The sequence below is a fragment of the Prionailurus viverrinus genome, chromosome C2, assembly GCF_022837055.1.
Source record: "Prionailurus viverrinus isolate Anna chromosome C2, UM_Priviv_1.0, whole genome shotgun sequence".
In the NCBI taxonomy this organism is placed as follows: domain Eukaryota; kingdom Metazoa; phylum Chordata; class Mammalia; order Carnivora; family Felidae; genus Prionailurus; species Prionailurus viverrinus.
This window is the reverse complement of record NC_062569.1, coordinates 38,155,870-38,173,058: the sequence shown is the minus strand read 5'-3', so window position 1 is coordinate 38,173,058 and position 17,189 is coordinate 38,155,870. Positions and strand designations below refer to the sequence as shown.

General features: G+C 35.4%; 1 protein-coding gene across 3 annotated transcripts in view; it reads right to left on the bottom strand.

The window, feature by feature from the left end:
* Nucleotides 1-977: 977 nt before the first annotated feature.
* The window catches only part of U2SURP (U2 snRNP associated SURP domain containing), a 50,896-nt gene continuing 34,684 nt past the window's right edge, over nucleotides 978-17,189 (bottom strand). For all 3 annotated transcript variants that reach the window (XM_047875093.1, XM_047875094.1, XM_047875095.1), the window contains 8 exons: nucleotides 15,568-15,724; nucleotides 14,749-14,844; nucleotides 13,992-14,058; nucleotides 10,546-10,705; nucleotides 7,744-7,854; nucleotides 4,841-4,959; nucleotides 2,681-2,857; nucleotides 978-1,522 (listed from right to left, as the gene is read on the bottom strand). In XM_047875093.1, the coding sequence (XP_047731049.1) occupies nucleotides 1,384-1,522; nucleotides 2,681-2,857; nucleotides 4,841-4,959; nucleotides 7,744-7,854; nucleotides 10,546-10,705; nucleotides 13,992-14,058; nucleotides 14,749-14,844; nucleotides 15,568-15,724 (1,026 nt within the window). In that variant the 3' untranslated portion in view covers nucleotides 978-1,383. The remainder of the gene's footprint in view (nucleotides 1,523-2,680; nucleotides 2,858-4,840; nucleotides 4,960-7,743; nucleotides 7,855-10,545; nucleotides 10,706-13,991; nucleotides 14,059-14,748; nucleotides 14,845-15,567; nucleotides 15,725-17,189) is intronic.

Genomic DNA, 17,189 nt, shown 5'->3' with positions numbered 1-17,189 from the left:
ACAGTAAGTAAAACAACTGGAAAATACAGTTTTAAAATCTAACTCAAAACAATCCATTATTAGAACAGTTTTCTACTCTATGAAGGGGGGAAAATATCAAACCACTGCATAAAGTGTCTAAATAAAACACTGAAAAATTCGCAAATTGTAGTAGTGTCAGTTCAAGTCTACATAACCCTTTATTACATATTTATAGCAATATTATGATCAACATTACACAAGTTTCCTTATTTCTTCCTCATACTGCAGCAATTATTCCCATTGTATATAGATTTTAACTCTGCAAATTGCTTAAATCAACTTTGCACAATGAATTTACAAACTATTGGATGTTAAGTTTCCTGAAAACTATTTTACTTTTAAATTTTACCTAAAGCTAAACCTAAAATTCAATTCTTAAAAAAACAAAACAAAAAACTAAGGTGCTTTAAACAGAACTTTGTAGAAATACATGAATACAAGCGTTTGAAAGGTAATCTACAGAGGGCTATATAAAAGGGCATTTATCATACAAAAAACTTCGACGGCCAACTCTTGTTAGAAAATTTCTTTTATAAATAAACTTCTTTCATGATAGAAGATGAGTCAAAAGATGGAGATTTAATTTTCCCCTAAAAATAAGTAGTTGCTCAGGACATAGGCTGAGTATACTGAAATCGTATTGCTTCTTTGAAAAAAGAAAAAATATTGTAGCCAGGCATTCCATTAACAAAAAAGACCATGCCACCTTTACCTAGTCTTTTGATCTCTGGGTACTAGTATTATCCAAGATAACCTCATCGAAGTTGGTTGGCAAGCCTACCAAATAGGAGTCTCAGGTCCCTTAATTTTCAGTCATCTTAGTAAATATAAAACTTTAGCTACTTGAACAATGGAGCTTATAAAGTGCATTAAGTATAAGAAACACAACAGAAGTGCTAAACTCAGTAGGACTTTAAGGGACTTGATGTCACCAATGGGGCAAAAAAACAACATTATAGTTTTCTGTTCAGATTTTATTTGAAATCTAATTCAAATTGTCAAAGCTACAAAAGGGGGGAAGACATCTGTATTATTTTTGCTAAGTCACAACATCCTAAAACAAAATACTACTACTGCCAGCAGATCCATTATACACATTTCTGATGAAATTCATTAGCACAATAAAAATTTCATCTTGAGAAACAGCCACAATGAAAGTAATTTATACAATATAAAACAATGACAGGTCTACAGATGTAGTTACTCATGAGTTTACACATGCATTCACAAACAAATAAACAAAAAATCCAGGAATGCTCTTTCATTTGATTTTTTGTTTTTTTTTTTTTTTAAAAAAACAGACCATTCAGGCACAAAACAAAATTGCATTTCCAATAAGTGACAGCATCTTAAAGATTTATGTCAGTGTTTGTTTTTCTTTGACTTTTTATGAGACCTGTGTGGAGATCGGGACTGAGATCTGGATTTCTTCCCTGACTTTTTAGGGGATCTAGACCGTGATCGCCTAGACCTTTTAGGTGTCCTGGAACCAGATGGTGATCTGTGGAAACAAATGAAAACAATTTATCAAAGTACTCATGTGATCAAAATGGACCATCCTTCAATTACCTAAAATCATCTTTAACAGAGCACAAAGTCAGAAATAAAACAGGTTGTAAACTTCCCAAATTTACACTTTGCCTACTTTACAGAAACACACATACACACAAGTTTGCACCTTCGGTGTGCAGCACCCATGATTATCAGTGGTGCGCTTGCTTACGAAGACAAAATCTTGAGCCCCACCACTGTTCTATTTAATCAAAATCCCAAGAGGTAATGACTGGGAATTTGCATTTTTAACAAGCTCCCCAGGTTACTAATATACCCCCAAAGTCTGAACCTCTAAATCTACAAGATAAAGTTCAAAATGGCATCTAAAATCATTCACACAATTTTTAAAGCATAGCAGCTCTGCAGCCTATCTTCTTGAAGGAAAAGCACCAACTACTGCATATCGTTAAGGAAATCATTTAAGACACCATAATTCTGTACGTGCAGTTCATGAAGATTACCAAAACTAATAAATATACTTTATATATGCAAGTACCACTTAGAAAAGGAGAAACATATCTCTTTCATAAAGAATTTACTAAAAATGGTTACAATGATAAAGTTTTAGGACATAAAGCAGTTTTAGTTCACAGGAAAATTCCACTATGTAACAGCAGATGAATAAAACATTTCTTAACCATTTTTCTAGAACTACAAGGAAAAGAAGTATGTAACACACTAAAACTACACACTGAAGAATGGTATTTAATTCCACAAGTCTCTACCCAAGAACTTGCTAATAAGATGCAGGGGCAGGAGGAAGGGGGTAATGTATTTTTCTTTCAGCCTTGACAAAATCAAAGAATATTCTACAGAAACTGAAGAACAAAATGAAAAGTAAAGCAGCTATCCCTAGTCCACAGAGAACACTGGATGTAATGTTTAAAATTCTTGGCTGGTCTTTACTTGTTGGAAGCCTTCTTATGCTTTAAGTCATGAGACTGGGGTGGGGAGGTGGGAAGGAATAATCTAAAATGAAAGTATACTTCTCTGGTTTTCTAACACCCTTTAAAAAAATGGCTGCCAGCCAAATTATTTTCAAAAGCTGGTAAAATGACAAGGAAACCGGCATTTGAAATATTACCAAAAAATTAACTGCATTTACCTTTTGGCCTTTTTGCTAACATCTCTAGGAGAATCTTTGTGAGATGACCTGGACCGTGAGCTCTCTTTATGAGATCTTTCTGAACGCTCTGATCGCTCCGATTTGGGTGAAGGGGATTTCACTCGTCTACCACTGCTACTTCGAGATGGGCTAGGGGATGTGCTGTGTCGCCTCTTCCTATGGAACAAAGCCCCCAAAACATTACATAAGTGAGCAAAGGATCAAGTATTCATTTTCCTTCTACTGAATTAGCGATTTATTCCTATCAGTTTATACTAACTTTATTTTCACTTAACCTTATTAATGTTATTTCCCAATAACATTCAAAGCCCTTTATAAAGAATATCTTAAAGAAAGGTTCATCAACATGGATGGAACTAGGGTGTATTATGCTAAGCAAAATAAGTCAGTCAGAGAAAGATAAATGTCATGTGATTTCACTCACGTGGAATTTAAGAAACAAAACAGATGAACATTGGGGAAAGGAAGGAAAAACAAGATAAAAACAGAGAGGGAGGCAAATCATAAGAGACTCTTAAATACAGAGAACTGAGGGTTGCTAGAGGGGAGGTGGGGGCGGATGGGCTAAAATGGGTGATGAGCATTAAGGAGGGCACTTGTTGGGATGAACCCTGGGTGTTAGATATAAGTGATGAATCACTAAATTCTGCTCCTGAAACCATTATTGCACTATATGTTAATTAGCGTGGATTTAAATAAAATTATAAACTAATTAAATATAGGTTGAGCAAAACAAATACTGAACTCAACTAAGTTCAATTGTCTTTTTCTATGAGACACTGGAACAATGGATAAAATTTCATTAAGGTCTCTGATGAGGTGTTTTTTAAACACTTTACTTATTTATTCATTCATTCATTTTTAAAGTTTATTTATTTTGAGCAGGGCTTGAACCCACAAAGCATGAGATCATTACCTGAGCCAAAACTAAGAATCAGACACTTAACCGAATGAGCCACCAGGTGCCCCAAATAACAGTGTTTTTTTTTTTTTTTAAAATGTTAGTTCTCCAATCTTGAAACTTCTTGTGGTTATGTAAGAAAATGGGGCATCATGTTGGCAAGTTACTCTTTTTTTTTTTTTCTAAATGTTAATTTATTTTTGAGAGAGAGAGACAGAGAGACAGAGACAGAGCATGAACTGGGGAAGGGGCAGACAGAGGGAGACACAGAATCCAAAGCAGGCTCCAGGCTCTGAGCTGTCAGCACAGAGACGGATGTGGGGCTCGAACTCACAAGCCGCAAGATCATGACCTGAGCCAAAGTCGGATGCTCAACCGACTGAGCCATCCAGGAACCCCAGCAAGTTACTCTTAAATGGCTGGGAGGAGGGGAAAGGAAGGGGAAAAAAAATAAAGCAAAAGTAGAAATATTTCAACATTTGGAGAGTGTGCGTGAAGGATATCTGGGAATTCTTTATACTATCCTTGCAACTTTTCTATGAATCAAAAAATGTATCAAAAAAATAAATACAAGACAAACAAATGGTAAATTTAGCATTTAACCAATTAGTATACCTATGTTATTTGTAACTATCTGTAGAGTAACTAAGCCAGAATTTTTTAAATTTGCATTCACTTGGTTTTTATTAGGAAAATCTCAGTTCTGTTACTAATGCAATTTTCTCTATTAAATGAGACATTTAGGAACTGAAAGTAAAATAAAAACTAAAAAAGAATTGATTTTGATTAGAATGAAGACTTAAAATGAGGAGCAAGTCCCTATGGTCCATGTACACAAACTCCTTTTAGATAGGATTGGGAGATTCAAGTTTTCAAAGGCAGCAGCCTCAACTCAGAAGAAATGCTTATACCAGAGACAACAAGCAAGATATAGCAAGCTGTTTAGTTATTTAAGCCTTAGGTCTGATACCTAATACGGTAACTGAATTCTTGCACTTAACTAAGGCTAAGGTACCATACGACCCACGTAGAGGGATGATGTCCCAGTTAGCTAAGCCAAGTGCCAGCTAACTGCCCCATTTCTCAGCTAATTCCGCCTCCTGCAGGCAGGAGTCAAACACATTTATCATGAAAAAATACTTTTCTAGTTTGTTGGCATCGGTGATGAAAACATTACAAAATGAAACATCATTTCAAAACTTGAAACCAGCATAGGAACTGAGTGAGAAATGTTATACCTTTCTTTCCTTGTTGGAGTACATTCATCTTTCTCCTTCTTGTCTTTGGATCGAGATTCTAATTTTTCTTTATCCTTTTTATCTCTTTCTCGTTCTCTTTCTAATTCTTTCTCTTTCTCCTGTTTTATTTTTTTTAAAGAAAGAATAGTTAGTCATTAAAAAATACCAATCTGGGTTAATCTCATTTATGCAACAATATTTTTTTTTTTAATTTTTTTTTTTCAACGTTTATTTTATTTTTGGGACAGAGAGAGACAAAGCATGAACGGGGGAGGGACAGAGAGAGAGGGAGACACAGAATCAGAAACAGGTTCCAGGCTCCGAGCCATCAGCCCAGAGCCTGACGCGGGGCTCGAACTCACGGACCGCGAGATCGTGACCTGGCTGAAGTCGGACGCTTAACCGACTGCGCCACCCAGGTGCCCCTATGCAACAATATTTTAACCACTTTTTAAAATCACTACTGAAGGTACAATGCCATTTTTTAAAAAATACCTACTCTTCCAGGAAAAGTAGTCATTTCTTCTTACACTGAGTGAAAATACTAATACCAGTGACAGCAGCTAAATGGTTGAATTCTTACCACAGACCAATTACTAAACAACTTGCCATATACCATTTCATGTAACACTTCAAAACAGAAAATAGAAATTTGCTATTACCCTCATTCTAAAGATGAAAAATGACACTCAGAAAGGTTAAGTACCATGCTCATAGTCATAATGGATGGAGAAGTCAGGATCTGAGTCTAAGCTCTACAGCCAGTGCTCTTAACTACTCCCTCTGTCCCTCCACTTAAAAAAAAAACAAAAAACAAAAAACAAAAACAAAAAAAAACCAAGGAAAAAGGTAAGAGACTGGCCTTTCTATCTTAGACTACAATAGTCAGCAGCATTCCTACAGCAAGTTGATTTAATCAAAGGAGAGCTCTTTCCAAGCAAAAGGCTTAAAAGGAAATATAGCTATTCACAATAATCATCCATCAGAAAATGTTAATTAGTAACAAGTACCATTTGTATTGGAAATTTTAAATCCTAACTTCTACAAGTACAAAATGACTATATGACTTTATATAAACCAGAAAGATGACCTATCTGCTTATCCCCACTGCTACTACTGCCACTTCTCACTTGAAATTATGACTTCTGTTGATAAAATAATTAAGGGAGTGGCTACAAACAATGAACCGACAAAGCCAACTTAGGTCTTCATTACCAGGAATTGAATCTCTCTACGATTTGTATGCATCAAGAAAGCTACCTGGTAACTGATAAAATGCCTATACCAGATGTTGCAAACATTTTCTGCAAAGAGTCATAGAGTAAGTATTTTCTGCTCTATGGGCCACACAGGATCTCTGTCCTAAGTATTCAACTCTGTCATGATAGTCCAAAAGCTTGAAGGGGCATGGATGTGTTCCAACAAGCTGATTTATGATGAGGTGATGAGTCTGCTGACCCTCAGTATATACCTTCAAGAAACACATCCTTCTCTCCAATTACAATCATAGAATGCAGAGAGTAAAATGGTAATATAGCTATTACTACCATCAGGACCAGTGAGTATCTCAAAGTATAGTCTTAAATGCAGATCAAATCCCTGCCACCAACTCCAAAGGGACTCTTGGGGTACAGATACATCTTTTTAAAAATCTCATTTTTCTTTTTTCGAAATACAACTAGAGTACAGATTTAAAAAGTGATGCTGAGGGGGCACCTGGATGGCTCAGTTGATAAAGCATCCACCTTCAGCTCAGATCATGAACTCACAGTTCATGGGTTCGAGCCCCACGTCAGGCTCTGTGTTGACAGCTCAGACCTGGAGCCTGCTTTGGATTCTGTGTCTCTCTCTCTCGCTCTCTGTTCCTCCCCCACCTGCACTCTGTCTCTCTCTCTGTCTCTCTCTCTCTCAAAAATAAAAAAAGATTTTTAAAAATTAGAAAATGAATAAATAGATAGATAGATATTGATGCTGAGGACACTGTCTTCGTCTGGTAATCTGTAGGATATATTTTCCTGATTGAAATACTTAAAATATTTTGAACAATTTAATCCAATAAAAAAGTAATTAAAATCCAATTTAAAAAGTAGCGATTATCTCACAGTCCTGCAAAATTGGGACTATCAACCTAGTTTCACAGAGAAAAGCAGGCCTCCGGGACTTGCCTGGGAGCACACAGCAAAAGGCGGCCCCAGGAGTGCACAGGTCTGTGTGGCACCGAAGCTACTTTACCATAGTGCTGCTCCTCTCACTGGTTCTACACCATTAATAGTTTTAGTGAGTCTAAGTTCTAGTGTTCTAGTCTAGCCTTTTCTTTTCTTTCTCTCTATATAGTCTTTTCTACAATGACAATCAAGGTAAAACTTAATAGCAGTCCCAATAAAATTCCTGGGTTCTTTCAACAATTAACAAATGGGCTTTCTTGTTCTAAATTCTCTGTGTATCGCCACAAATTTTTTATGTACTCGAGTTCACCAATGAAGTATGTTACCCCTTGGTGTCCTTCTTTGTAAACAATGGAAAAGGAGTCCTAAATGAACGTCCCAAATTCTAAGTCCATCTTTATCTCTGTGCCACTTCTCAGGGGGTTGTTGGTGTTTTACTGTCACAAATGTTGGTACTTCATATAAGATCTTCCAGCTTTGAAAGCATGGAATTTCTAGTCCACAGGTAGTATATCCAGAATAAAATGGTGCGCTATTGCTTTCAGACCCTTTCCCAAGTTGAAATGATTGTAAAACATCAAATTTCTAATGTTCCTGTCTACCAGTATTCAGCATTTGCACATCAAAGGATATAATTTGAGATATACTTTTCCTTTAGTGTACTAATATACCAAAATTCTAGGTAGTCAAACAAATTACTTCAGAAAATACGCATTACTGAGTACACTTATTCCTTACTCGTTGAAGAAGTTTATCTCTGTAGTGTTCTACTTGCTCCTGAAAGCTCTGGCCTGGTTTTTTAGGTCTTTTTCCAGATTCCAATTCATCCTGAAACTTCATAACTTTGAGCTGTGAAATAAGACATTTTAAAAATAAATCTTTTCATCATTATAGCTTTCAAGCAGTGCTTTGGTCCTTTAAAAAATTCCTTTTTTCTTTGAAATAAATGTGTAAAAAGGAAAAATATAAACACAGCAAAGCAATATCTGATTGGGACTCAGTCAAAATATAACATCAACATAAAGCTCCCTTATCTGAAGACCATTTGGCAGACAAGCCCAACCATGCAGGATTCAAGCAATCAGGCATGGGCCCACAGGCTCTCTGCACAGCCACATGAGAGGACTCAAAAACCATGAACTATATATAGTTCAGACCCTTAAGAACCTACTTATTATCTCAACACAACGATAATGAATTTGCTATCTGGCTCCCCAAATGTGAGAGGCAAGGGTGCTATACAGGCAAGCATACTTCCAACAAGATATGACAGCCAGCAGGACACAAGGTATTTTTTTTAAAGCATTCTTTACAGTTCATGTAGGACCAAACACAGAACTACAGAATTTGAATGTTTCACTCTATTTATAGTACAATGTAATCACTGAATATCAAGACATCAAGGAAAGGTTAAATCATATCAGAATATACTTAAGATAGTAAGAATATGTACTAATAAAAAAAATCAGAAACACTTCCATTTCTTGTAATTTATACACAAGCAGAAAACCATTTGTATAAAACATCCAATACAGCATTGTGTGTATGTATAATATATATTCCACACTTTAATTATGTTAATACAGTTATACAGTAATACATATATATTTGTATGTACACATATATAAAAATGTTTTATTACATAAAGATATCTATATATAACCTTATTAAACGAAGGGAGAACAAGTAAGATGAAATACATGAGGACTCAGGCTGTTGGAGGTGGAAATGGAAAGCACATGGATCCACCAGTTGCAGCATCAAACCTGCCCACCCTATGTCATCCGAAGAGGGGAAGAAAACACTCTGGCCTGACAGGATTATTGTATATGCAAACATCTTAACCTATTTTACTGAGCACTGATAGGTCCTTTAAATGAACTAAATACTACTATAAATATTATGAGGCTTTCCCATAGAATGGGAACAAACTACAAAAACTTTGTTCCATGCAAAGTATTATTTTCACTATTTTTGACTTCATGAACATTTCTCATAAATTCCCCAATTTTTGCCCTTTTTCTATCAGGGTAAATAGAACATCTTAAAACTATCCAGTAGTCTGTTTTGGCATTTAAACGGTGTAACTTCATTATCAAGAAAATATATTTTTATTTAACTCCAGAAAGGCAGAGTTCAGTAAGCTTGGGAGGAGTTCTGAGAGTTAAGAAGGGGCATGTGCAACTTGGAAAAAAGAAATCCACAGGTGGAGTGAGGTCACTGATATAGTCCCCTAAAAAATTTGTCAACAAGGGCGCCCTAGCTGACTCAATTGGTTAAACATCCAACTCTTCATTTTGGCTCACAGTTCATGAGTTCAAGCCCCACACTGGGCTCCACAATGATAGTGCAGTGCCTGCTTGGGATTCTCTCCCTTCCTCTGTCTCTCCCCTGCTTGAGCTCCCCACCATCCCCTGAGTAAAAGAAATAATTTTAATTGGTAAAGATTGTATATAAAAAAATATATCCAACACGTTAACTCTGAAAATCCCTCCTCTTCACTTATTACAGACAGTATACTGATTCTGTGTAAGGTTAAAATGAAATACTTTCCCTGTTAACAGTTACTTTGGCTTAATGATATCTGAGAAAAAGAGTTGGGCAAAAACTTGTACCAGCCCAACAGTGATTAGAGAACTGGAAATAAGGTAATTACTATGGTGGGAATTATAAATTAGTAAGAGGAACAGTGCTGATACATAGCAGACACCCAAAATACTGTTAAATCAATGGACAAAGTATTAAAATACACTCTCAGATATACTTCTGAGACTCTGGACTGACTGCTACACTAACATTTACTACTGGGAATGTTTCATCACCTTGAAACAAGGAATAAGGAAGGTTCCCATTACAATACCCTTACCTCTGATAGGTCTCCTTTTGGTAATTAAAAAAAAAAAAAAAAAGGCATTAAAAAGGACAGGGGACTGAGGGAGGGAAAAGTCAGGTTGAGATAGTTTGGACTCATTCCCGTAAGTTTTTCCCCCTTCTTACTGCTAAGTCTCACTTAATGTCTACTCTCCCCACTGAAATAAAATGCAGATGTAACCTAAAGGTGCCAGAAAATAGCTTACTTTTCCTCGTTACATACTATGTACACTCAAATGTAATAATTTTATAATACCAGTGTAATCTATTCTTAAAATCAATATCTTCAAAAGATCTCCCATGTGCCAGGCACTGGATTTATGATGATGAACAGACAACAGACATGGTTCTTTCCCCTCATGTAAATCAGCACCTAGTAGGGACTAGAAACATTAAACAAGCAAGCTAAAACAAAACAAAACACACACCACAGTACACGTAAAATAACGAGAGAGATAAATAGGGAGAAGTAAGCAAATGCACAAGTGTAAAAAAAGGATAGCAGGAGAGAAGAAATGCTTGAACTAAGAGGTCTTTAGGAAGTCAGCTGGTATGAATTTTCCAGGCACCGAGAAAATGCACAAAGGAATGATGACAAGAGGGAGCCTAGGTCAGTGGAAAAGTGAAAGAAGGCCAGTGAAATAGTTTCAACTTCACTGAAATACTGACCTCAATTTCACGAAGTTTAGCTCGTTTTTCCTCACTCATTTCAGAGTACTTAGAAAACTTAGATTCCGTCATTTCTTCTTTGATTGGATTAGAGTACAAATGATGTTCTTCTGATTTGGAACTCTGAGTATCTTCTTCATCCTCACTTTCTTCTTCTTGACTTTGGAAATAAGCAGAATATATCGTATGTCAAGGCAGAAAAAAATGTTACATTTTACAGTTTGGCTTTTTTTATTTTTCACTGTCTTAAGTCTGTAAATAGTGTTAACAAAACAGGACAATTCATCACTAAAACGTTTTTATAAAATATTTTATCAAATAGACAATTCTATAAAACTCTTCTGTTTCTTCCACATAAAAAGTTTGAGCTTCAACATAATCATTTAAAAACAACTTCTATGTTATCTACAACATTCTACAACTTTCCTTGCAGTGTTAAGTCAAATGAATAATCAATGATTCCCCATACTTTCCAGTTCAGAGTGATTTCAGAACACTTCATGTTAAAAAGGCCAAATGTTTACCCTTTTTTCAGCAGAGCCTATACACTATAAAATACATCAGTCTGTGTCATACATAGTTAACTAAGAAACAAGGTAGTAGGTAAAGACCTTATCTGATTAGTACATAATCCCAGGAATAAATGTGTAAATTTTAAGTATTATCACGTTAGTACTCAATATCATAGTTGATTTGAAAATTATACTGTTAGAATCTATGTCAGATAAGAAAATGAAAAACTAAGGGACTACCATGGTAAGGATACAAAGAGGAAAAATTCTCCTATCCTTCCAGAGCAATACAGTGCAAAGAGGCAGGCAACTATTGTAAAGTTGGTCTTGTTTATATGTTTTCTATATATAGAGAAAGGATCTAGATGACTAGATACCAAACATTAACCATATTATTTACTTTTAATATAAGTTATACTTGATAATTTAAGATACATATTTATTTTATGATTTCTATTTTAATTTTGCAGTCCCTGAGCAGTCCATTCTAACTGGTTTTGATTTTAGCTCTTAGTTACCAGTTCTAGGTAACCAGGACTTATTCTTTTAAAGAAATGGAAATTCAAGTCTATAAAACCATACAGAATTCATCATAAATGAAATTAAATTACTATTTGGAAGTTTTCTACAAAGAGTAGTGCTATGTATTTTTTTAATCACTTTTCTTCCATAAAAAATAATTACTAGTTTCAAAAAAGCATTTTGGATTCAGCCACTAGAGAGCAGTAGTGAGGCATAAAAAAATTTCAAGGACCAGAAAGTTGTATGTGAAAATTATCTTTGCCTTGCTTTATACTTCCATAAAGTTATTTTTATGTTACCGTGATTTATTTAGAGCTCTTAAGGAAAATAAAAATTACATTTCCAGTGATCCATGCCTCACTGTATTCTACTGACTCTATTCTCACTGATTATTTTACTTTCAACACTGAAATGCAATCATAATCCAAACATTAACACTAATATCAAATTTACGCAAAAAAAGTTAATACCTATAGAAACAAAACAAACTGAAGAAACATTTGAGTTCTGCAATGGCCTTTTATACCCTTCCTTTCCCCTAAATTAATTACCTCATGAATTAATACATGTATTTTAAGCCAGTGATGCTACAATAGTCAGAGATGTTAATAATGTGGTACTGTAAACATTAAAAAGGTTAAAGCACTATTTTTTTTTTTAATTTTTTTTTTCAATGTTTATTTATTTATTTTTGGGGGGGACAGAGAGAGACAGAGCACGAATTGGGGAGGGGCAGAGAGAGAGGGAGACACAGAATCGGAAACAGGCTCCAGGCTCTGAGCCATCAGCCCAGAGCCTGACGCGGGGCTCGAACTCAAGGACCGTGAGATCGTGACCTGGCTGAAGTCGGACGCTTAACCGACTGCGCCACCCAGGCGCCCCTAAAGCACTATTTTAAAGCAAACTAGACTATCCCAATTCCTGTATTCTTCAACAGCCTTGGAGAGGTATTTCCATCAGCAAACCACATCTATATTTTGTTAATATTCCATCATCATCATTGCTGACTTGTTCTGATCACACCAATGTTTCTGGAAAGACATCACTGATGCGAAGTTTTCCTCAGTATATCAAACTGTGTTCCCACAATCACATTTCTTTAACAACAATCTAAATGCTACTAATATCCATTTACTGAATCCATACAATGCCCAAACTGTGCTGGGACACAAAAGGGACTTTTTCCCTTTGTTCACTCTTCCATTTGAGAAGGATAAAAAGAACAAAGATTTTTTCTTTCTTTTTTGTTTTTTTAAGCAGAAACCTCTGCTTTGTGTTCTTGAGGTCATCTGTTCTCCTATTTAAAAAAAAATTAATTTCCTTTGCAATGATTTAAAAAGCTGTCATGTGCTACCTAAAATCTACCAATACAAACTTGCTGGAGAATCTGGGAGCAAGATTCCTATAATCGCACTCAGTATGCAAAAACAATCTTGAGGTGATTACCAAAAAGCAAACTTTGAAATTATAATTTCTCTACATGTTAAAGGAAAGCTTTTTTTAATTCATTCTTAGTTCTTCTGAGATGTTTACATTTTTTTTTTATGTTTATTTAAGAGAGAGAACGAGAAAGCTCATGCAACCAGGGGAGGGGCAGAGAGAAAAGAAGAGAATCCCAAGCAGGCTCCACACCCAGTGCAGAGCCAACACAGGACTCGGGGCTTGATCTCAGGACAGTGAGATCACGACCTGAGCCAAAACCAAGAGTGGAACTTTTAACCAAATAAGCCACCCAGGCACCCCTGTTTACATTTAAATAACATAACAGAATAGCCATAATGCACTGCTTTTCTTAGCAATGTACAATCCAAATAAAAAGCAGCATAATTTCCCATTCACATTTTTTTTTTTAATTTTTTTTTTTTTTCAACGTTTATTTATTTTTGGGACAGAGAGAGACAGAGCATGAACGGGGGAGGGGCAGAGAGAGAGGGAGACACAGAATCGAAACAGGCTCCAGGCTCTGAGCCATCCGCCCAGAGCCCGACGCGGGGCTCGAACTCACGGACCGCGAGATCGTGACCTGGCTGAAGTCGGACGCTTAACCGACTGCGCCACCCAGGCGCCCCTCCCATTCACATTTTAAAAATCACTTTCTGTAAAGCCAAAACAGTATTTCATGACAAAGATTTGAAATAAATGCAGTTGACCATTTAGTAACTACCAAGTGAGAATATATAAACCTAGCATTGAAAAATCAACTCAGAAGCAAAGGGAAACGAGGTACATCAGACCAGAAACCAAAAGCTCTTTATCCACTGGAAAAACAATGAAGAACTAAAAATGATCCTCCCAACAAGGTTTTAAAGAGTGAAGTTTTCCTCTTCACTATTATTTCAAGCATACCTCTTAATGAAAAAGGGAGCTTATATATAGTAAGAAACTGAGTAAGTTCAAAACTTAGATTCTTACTTTTGATTTTCTTCTTCTTCTGATTCTTCATGCTGGTCAAATAACTCCCATTTAGAAGTTGTTACAGCTAAAGGGAAGGAAAAGGATGTAATTCCATTAAGGTAAATTAGCATTTTGCAGTAGTATAGTAGAAGCCCAGCTCTAGAATTCGAAGTTTATATTACAGAAATTATCTGCCAATTATCTCTTCTTTGAAAACCATTTCTATGTGCTATATTTCTTTCCTCACACCTATGCTATAATTTTATTCAAATTCATGAAGTGACAAATAATGTTATCATTTTTATTTGTGTGCTGAATGGTTAAGATTTATTCATTAGAACCTACAAATATTAACAATTACATACTATAAGCACTTAAGGACACGAATCCAAGTAAGTATGAAAGGCAGGTCTAAACTGCATCTAAAAAGTCAAGCATTATGGGAGGATCAAAGCCTGGTTTCTCTGAAACTGACCTCTAAGTAGATTTCCAAATAGGTGTAACTTCCATCTACATTTTCTACTGAAATGCCTTACTCTGAAAGGTATTAGTGATTTCTTTGATTACTCGCAAAGCATCCAAACTGAAAGATGTACGAAAATTGTAACAACAACCATAATGAAAACTTAGCCACTAGACATAAAATATAGTAACTCCGGGTCTTAAAGTTGAAATGTTGTAAAACATAAAAAGAAAACATACACACACACACACCAATAATTGATTTTAAGTACTCAATTTTCTAAAGCTTAGTATTTATTGTACTTTTACTCACCCTGTGCTTCTAATTCAGATTCATCTACAGCTTCCCATTTTGATGGGGCAACTTTAAATATGGGCTCATTCTTCTTGGAGTCTTCAGTTGCATCCACTAATGAGGAAGGATAAGCCATTAACCCCTACTACTAGATGACTTAAAGAGTTCATGGGTATTCATTCTATTTTTAAAAAGTAAAATAAGGCCACACATGGACTAATAATGCTAGTGTCAAGAACAAGGATTATGACTAATCTAATTCTCTACACCTGAGGTCCGATGTTTAAACACAAATACATCAATGCAAAATATACAAGTTATTATGATTTCAAGCAAACGGAGAAGTTGGGGCAGTAAAAAAATCTTTAAGGTCTTTACCTAATCACTATTTAAACTATACAATTCTTATACTGTTTAATATTTTCATGCAATTCAAACATACTACAGATTCTGTATACATCCTATGGCCAAAAGTGACCTTAGGCATCTAAGAAACATGAACCCATAAATTATGAATAAAAACAGAACTGACAAAACAAGGCATCTAGGATTATGAGTATAACTGAGAACAAGATTGTGCCTATAGTTTTCATGACAATTAAGACAAAAAGAGAAACTTACTTATACGAGGCTATCCCAATAAAGATATGTGACTAGAAAGAAAACCTTTTTCTTGGCAGAGTCAAATGTATTAATGGGTATTTGAATTTTGGAAAGTCAGAAATAAAAGACAAATTAAAGACTGATACCTTAAACTTTTTCCATATCCACATGTGTGGAAATTAAAGAGTTTTGGAATCAAACTTATTAGCTCATCAGTTTGAAATTTGAACTTACAAGGCACTCCATCAAGATCATCATCAAGACTCTTTATAGGGACTCCGTCAAGATCATCAATGGGAGTAGCATCAATAGGAATTCCATCCACATCTTCTAGAGGTGCACCATCAAGCTCTTCCTCAATGGGGGCACCATCGAGGTCATCTGGTACATCCTACAGAAACATACATACTTGCTGTAACATTTTCCTTTACTAAAGTCATATTGTTATAACTAGGATATACTTCATCCTCCTGACAAAGAAGCAGTCATTCTTTCATTATTTAAGAAATATCTACCAAGTATATCTTGATGCCAGGTACCATGTAAGGCACTGAGGACACAATAATAAACAAAAACAAGTTTGTTCCTTTGGTCCCTCATGTAATAGGTCTTACTAGAATTTTCTGGGAGACCAGGGGGTAGGAGGAAGCAGGCAATCATAAAATCACAATATTCAAAGAACTGTGACTATAATGACTGCTACAACAAAGAGGCATATCATACTATTCCAATGTATAAGTAGGTTTCACCTAAAGCGGTCTGAGAAGGCTCAATGATACTGAGTCTTAAATTGACATCTGAAGAATCTCAGGTAAACAGGAGATGTTTCAGAGAGAGGCAAGAATATTTACAAAGGTTTATGGTAGAAGGAAACGTATACTTAAGAAACTGAAACGAGGACCATGTGCTTGGAACAGGGAGGCTAATTAGAATATCATAGGAATGAAAGTGAAAAGATAACTGGATGAGGATGGTAGAACTGAAGACAAAGGATTCATGAAACAATGATGAGGTGAAAAGCAACAGAATCGTGATGAACAGAATCTGCTACCATTGTGGTGCATCTCTTCATGTACATATTTACTTATATAGCTACATATTGCTTTATTAGTTCCTTTTTTCAACTAATACATCATGTATCTTTTCATGTCATCAAATTAAAAAAAAAAAAAAAAACAACAGTGATCAGGGGGCACCTAGGTGGCTCAGTTAAGCGTCTAACTATTGATTTTGGCTCAGGTCATGATCTCATGGTTCATGATATCAAACCCCACGTTGGGCTCTGCGCTGACAGCACGGAGCCCACTTGGGATTCCCTCTCTCTCTCTCTTTCTCTCTCTCTCTCTGCCCCTCCCTGTGGTTTCTCTCTTTCAAAATAAATAAATAAGCATTTTTAAAAAGTCATCAGAAATCAAAAACTACATGGAGACAAAGAAAATGGAAAAAAAAAAAAAAAAAAAAAAAAAAAAACAAGTCCAAAATCTTTGGGACATAGCAAAAGCAGTTCTAAGAGGGAAGTTTATATCAATATAGGCCTACCTCAAGAAACAAGAAAAATATCAAATAAACACTCTAACCTTACATGTAAAGGAATTAAAAAAAGAAGAACAAAGGCCAAAGCTAGTAGGACTAAAACAGATGAGCAGACACAAACAAAACAGAAACTAAAAAAAAATTTTTTTTAAAAATCAATGAAACCAAGTGCTGGTTCTTTGAAAAGATAAATAAAATTGATAAACCTTTAGCCAGACTCATCTAGAAAAAAGAAGATTCAAATAAATAAAATAAAAATGAAGGAGAAATAACAACCAATACCCCAGAAATACAAAGAATTATAAGAAAATAGTATGAAAAAA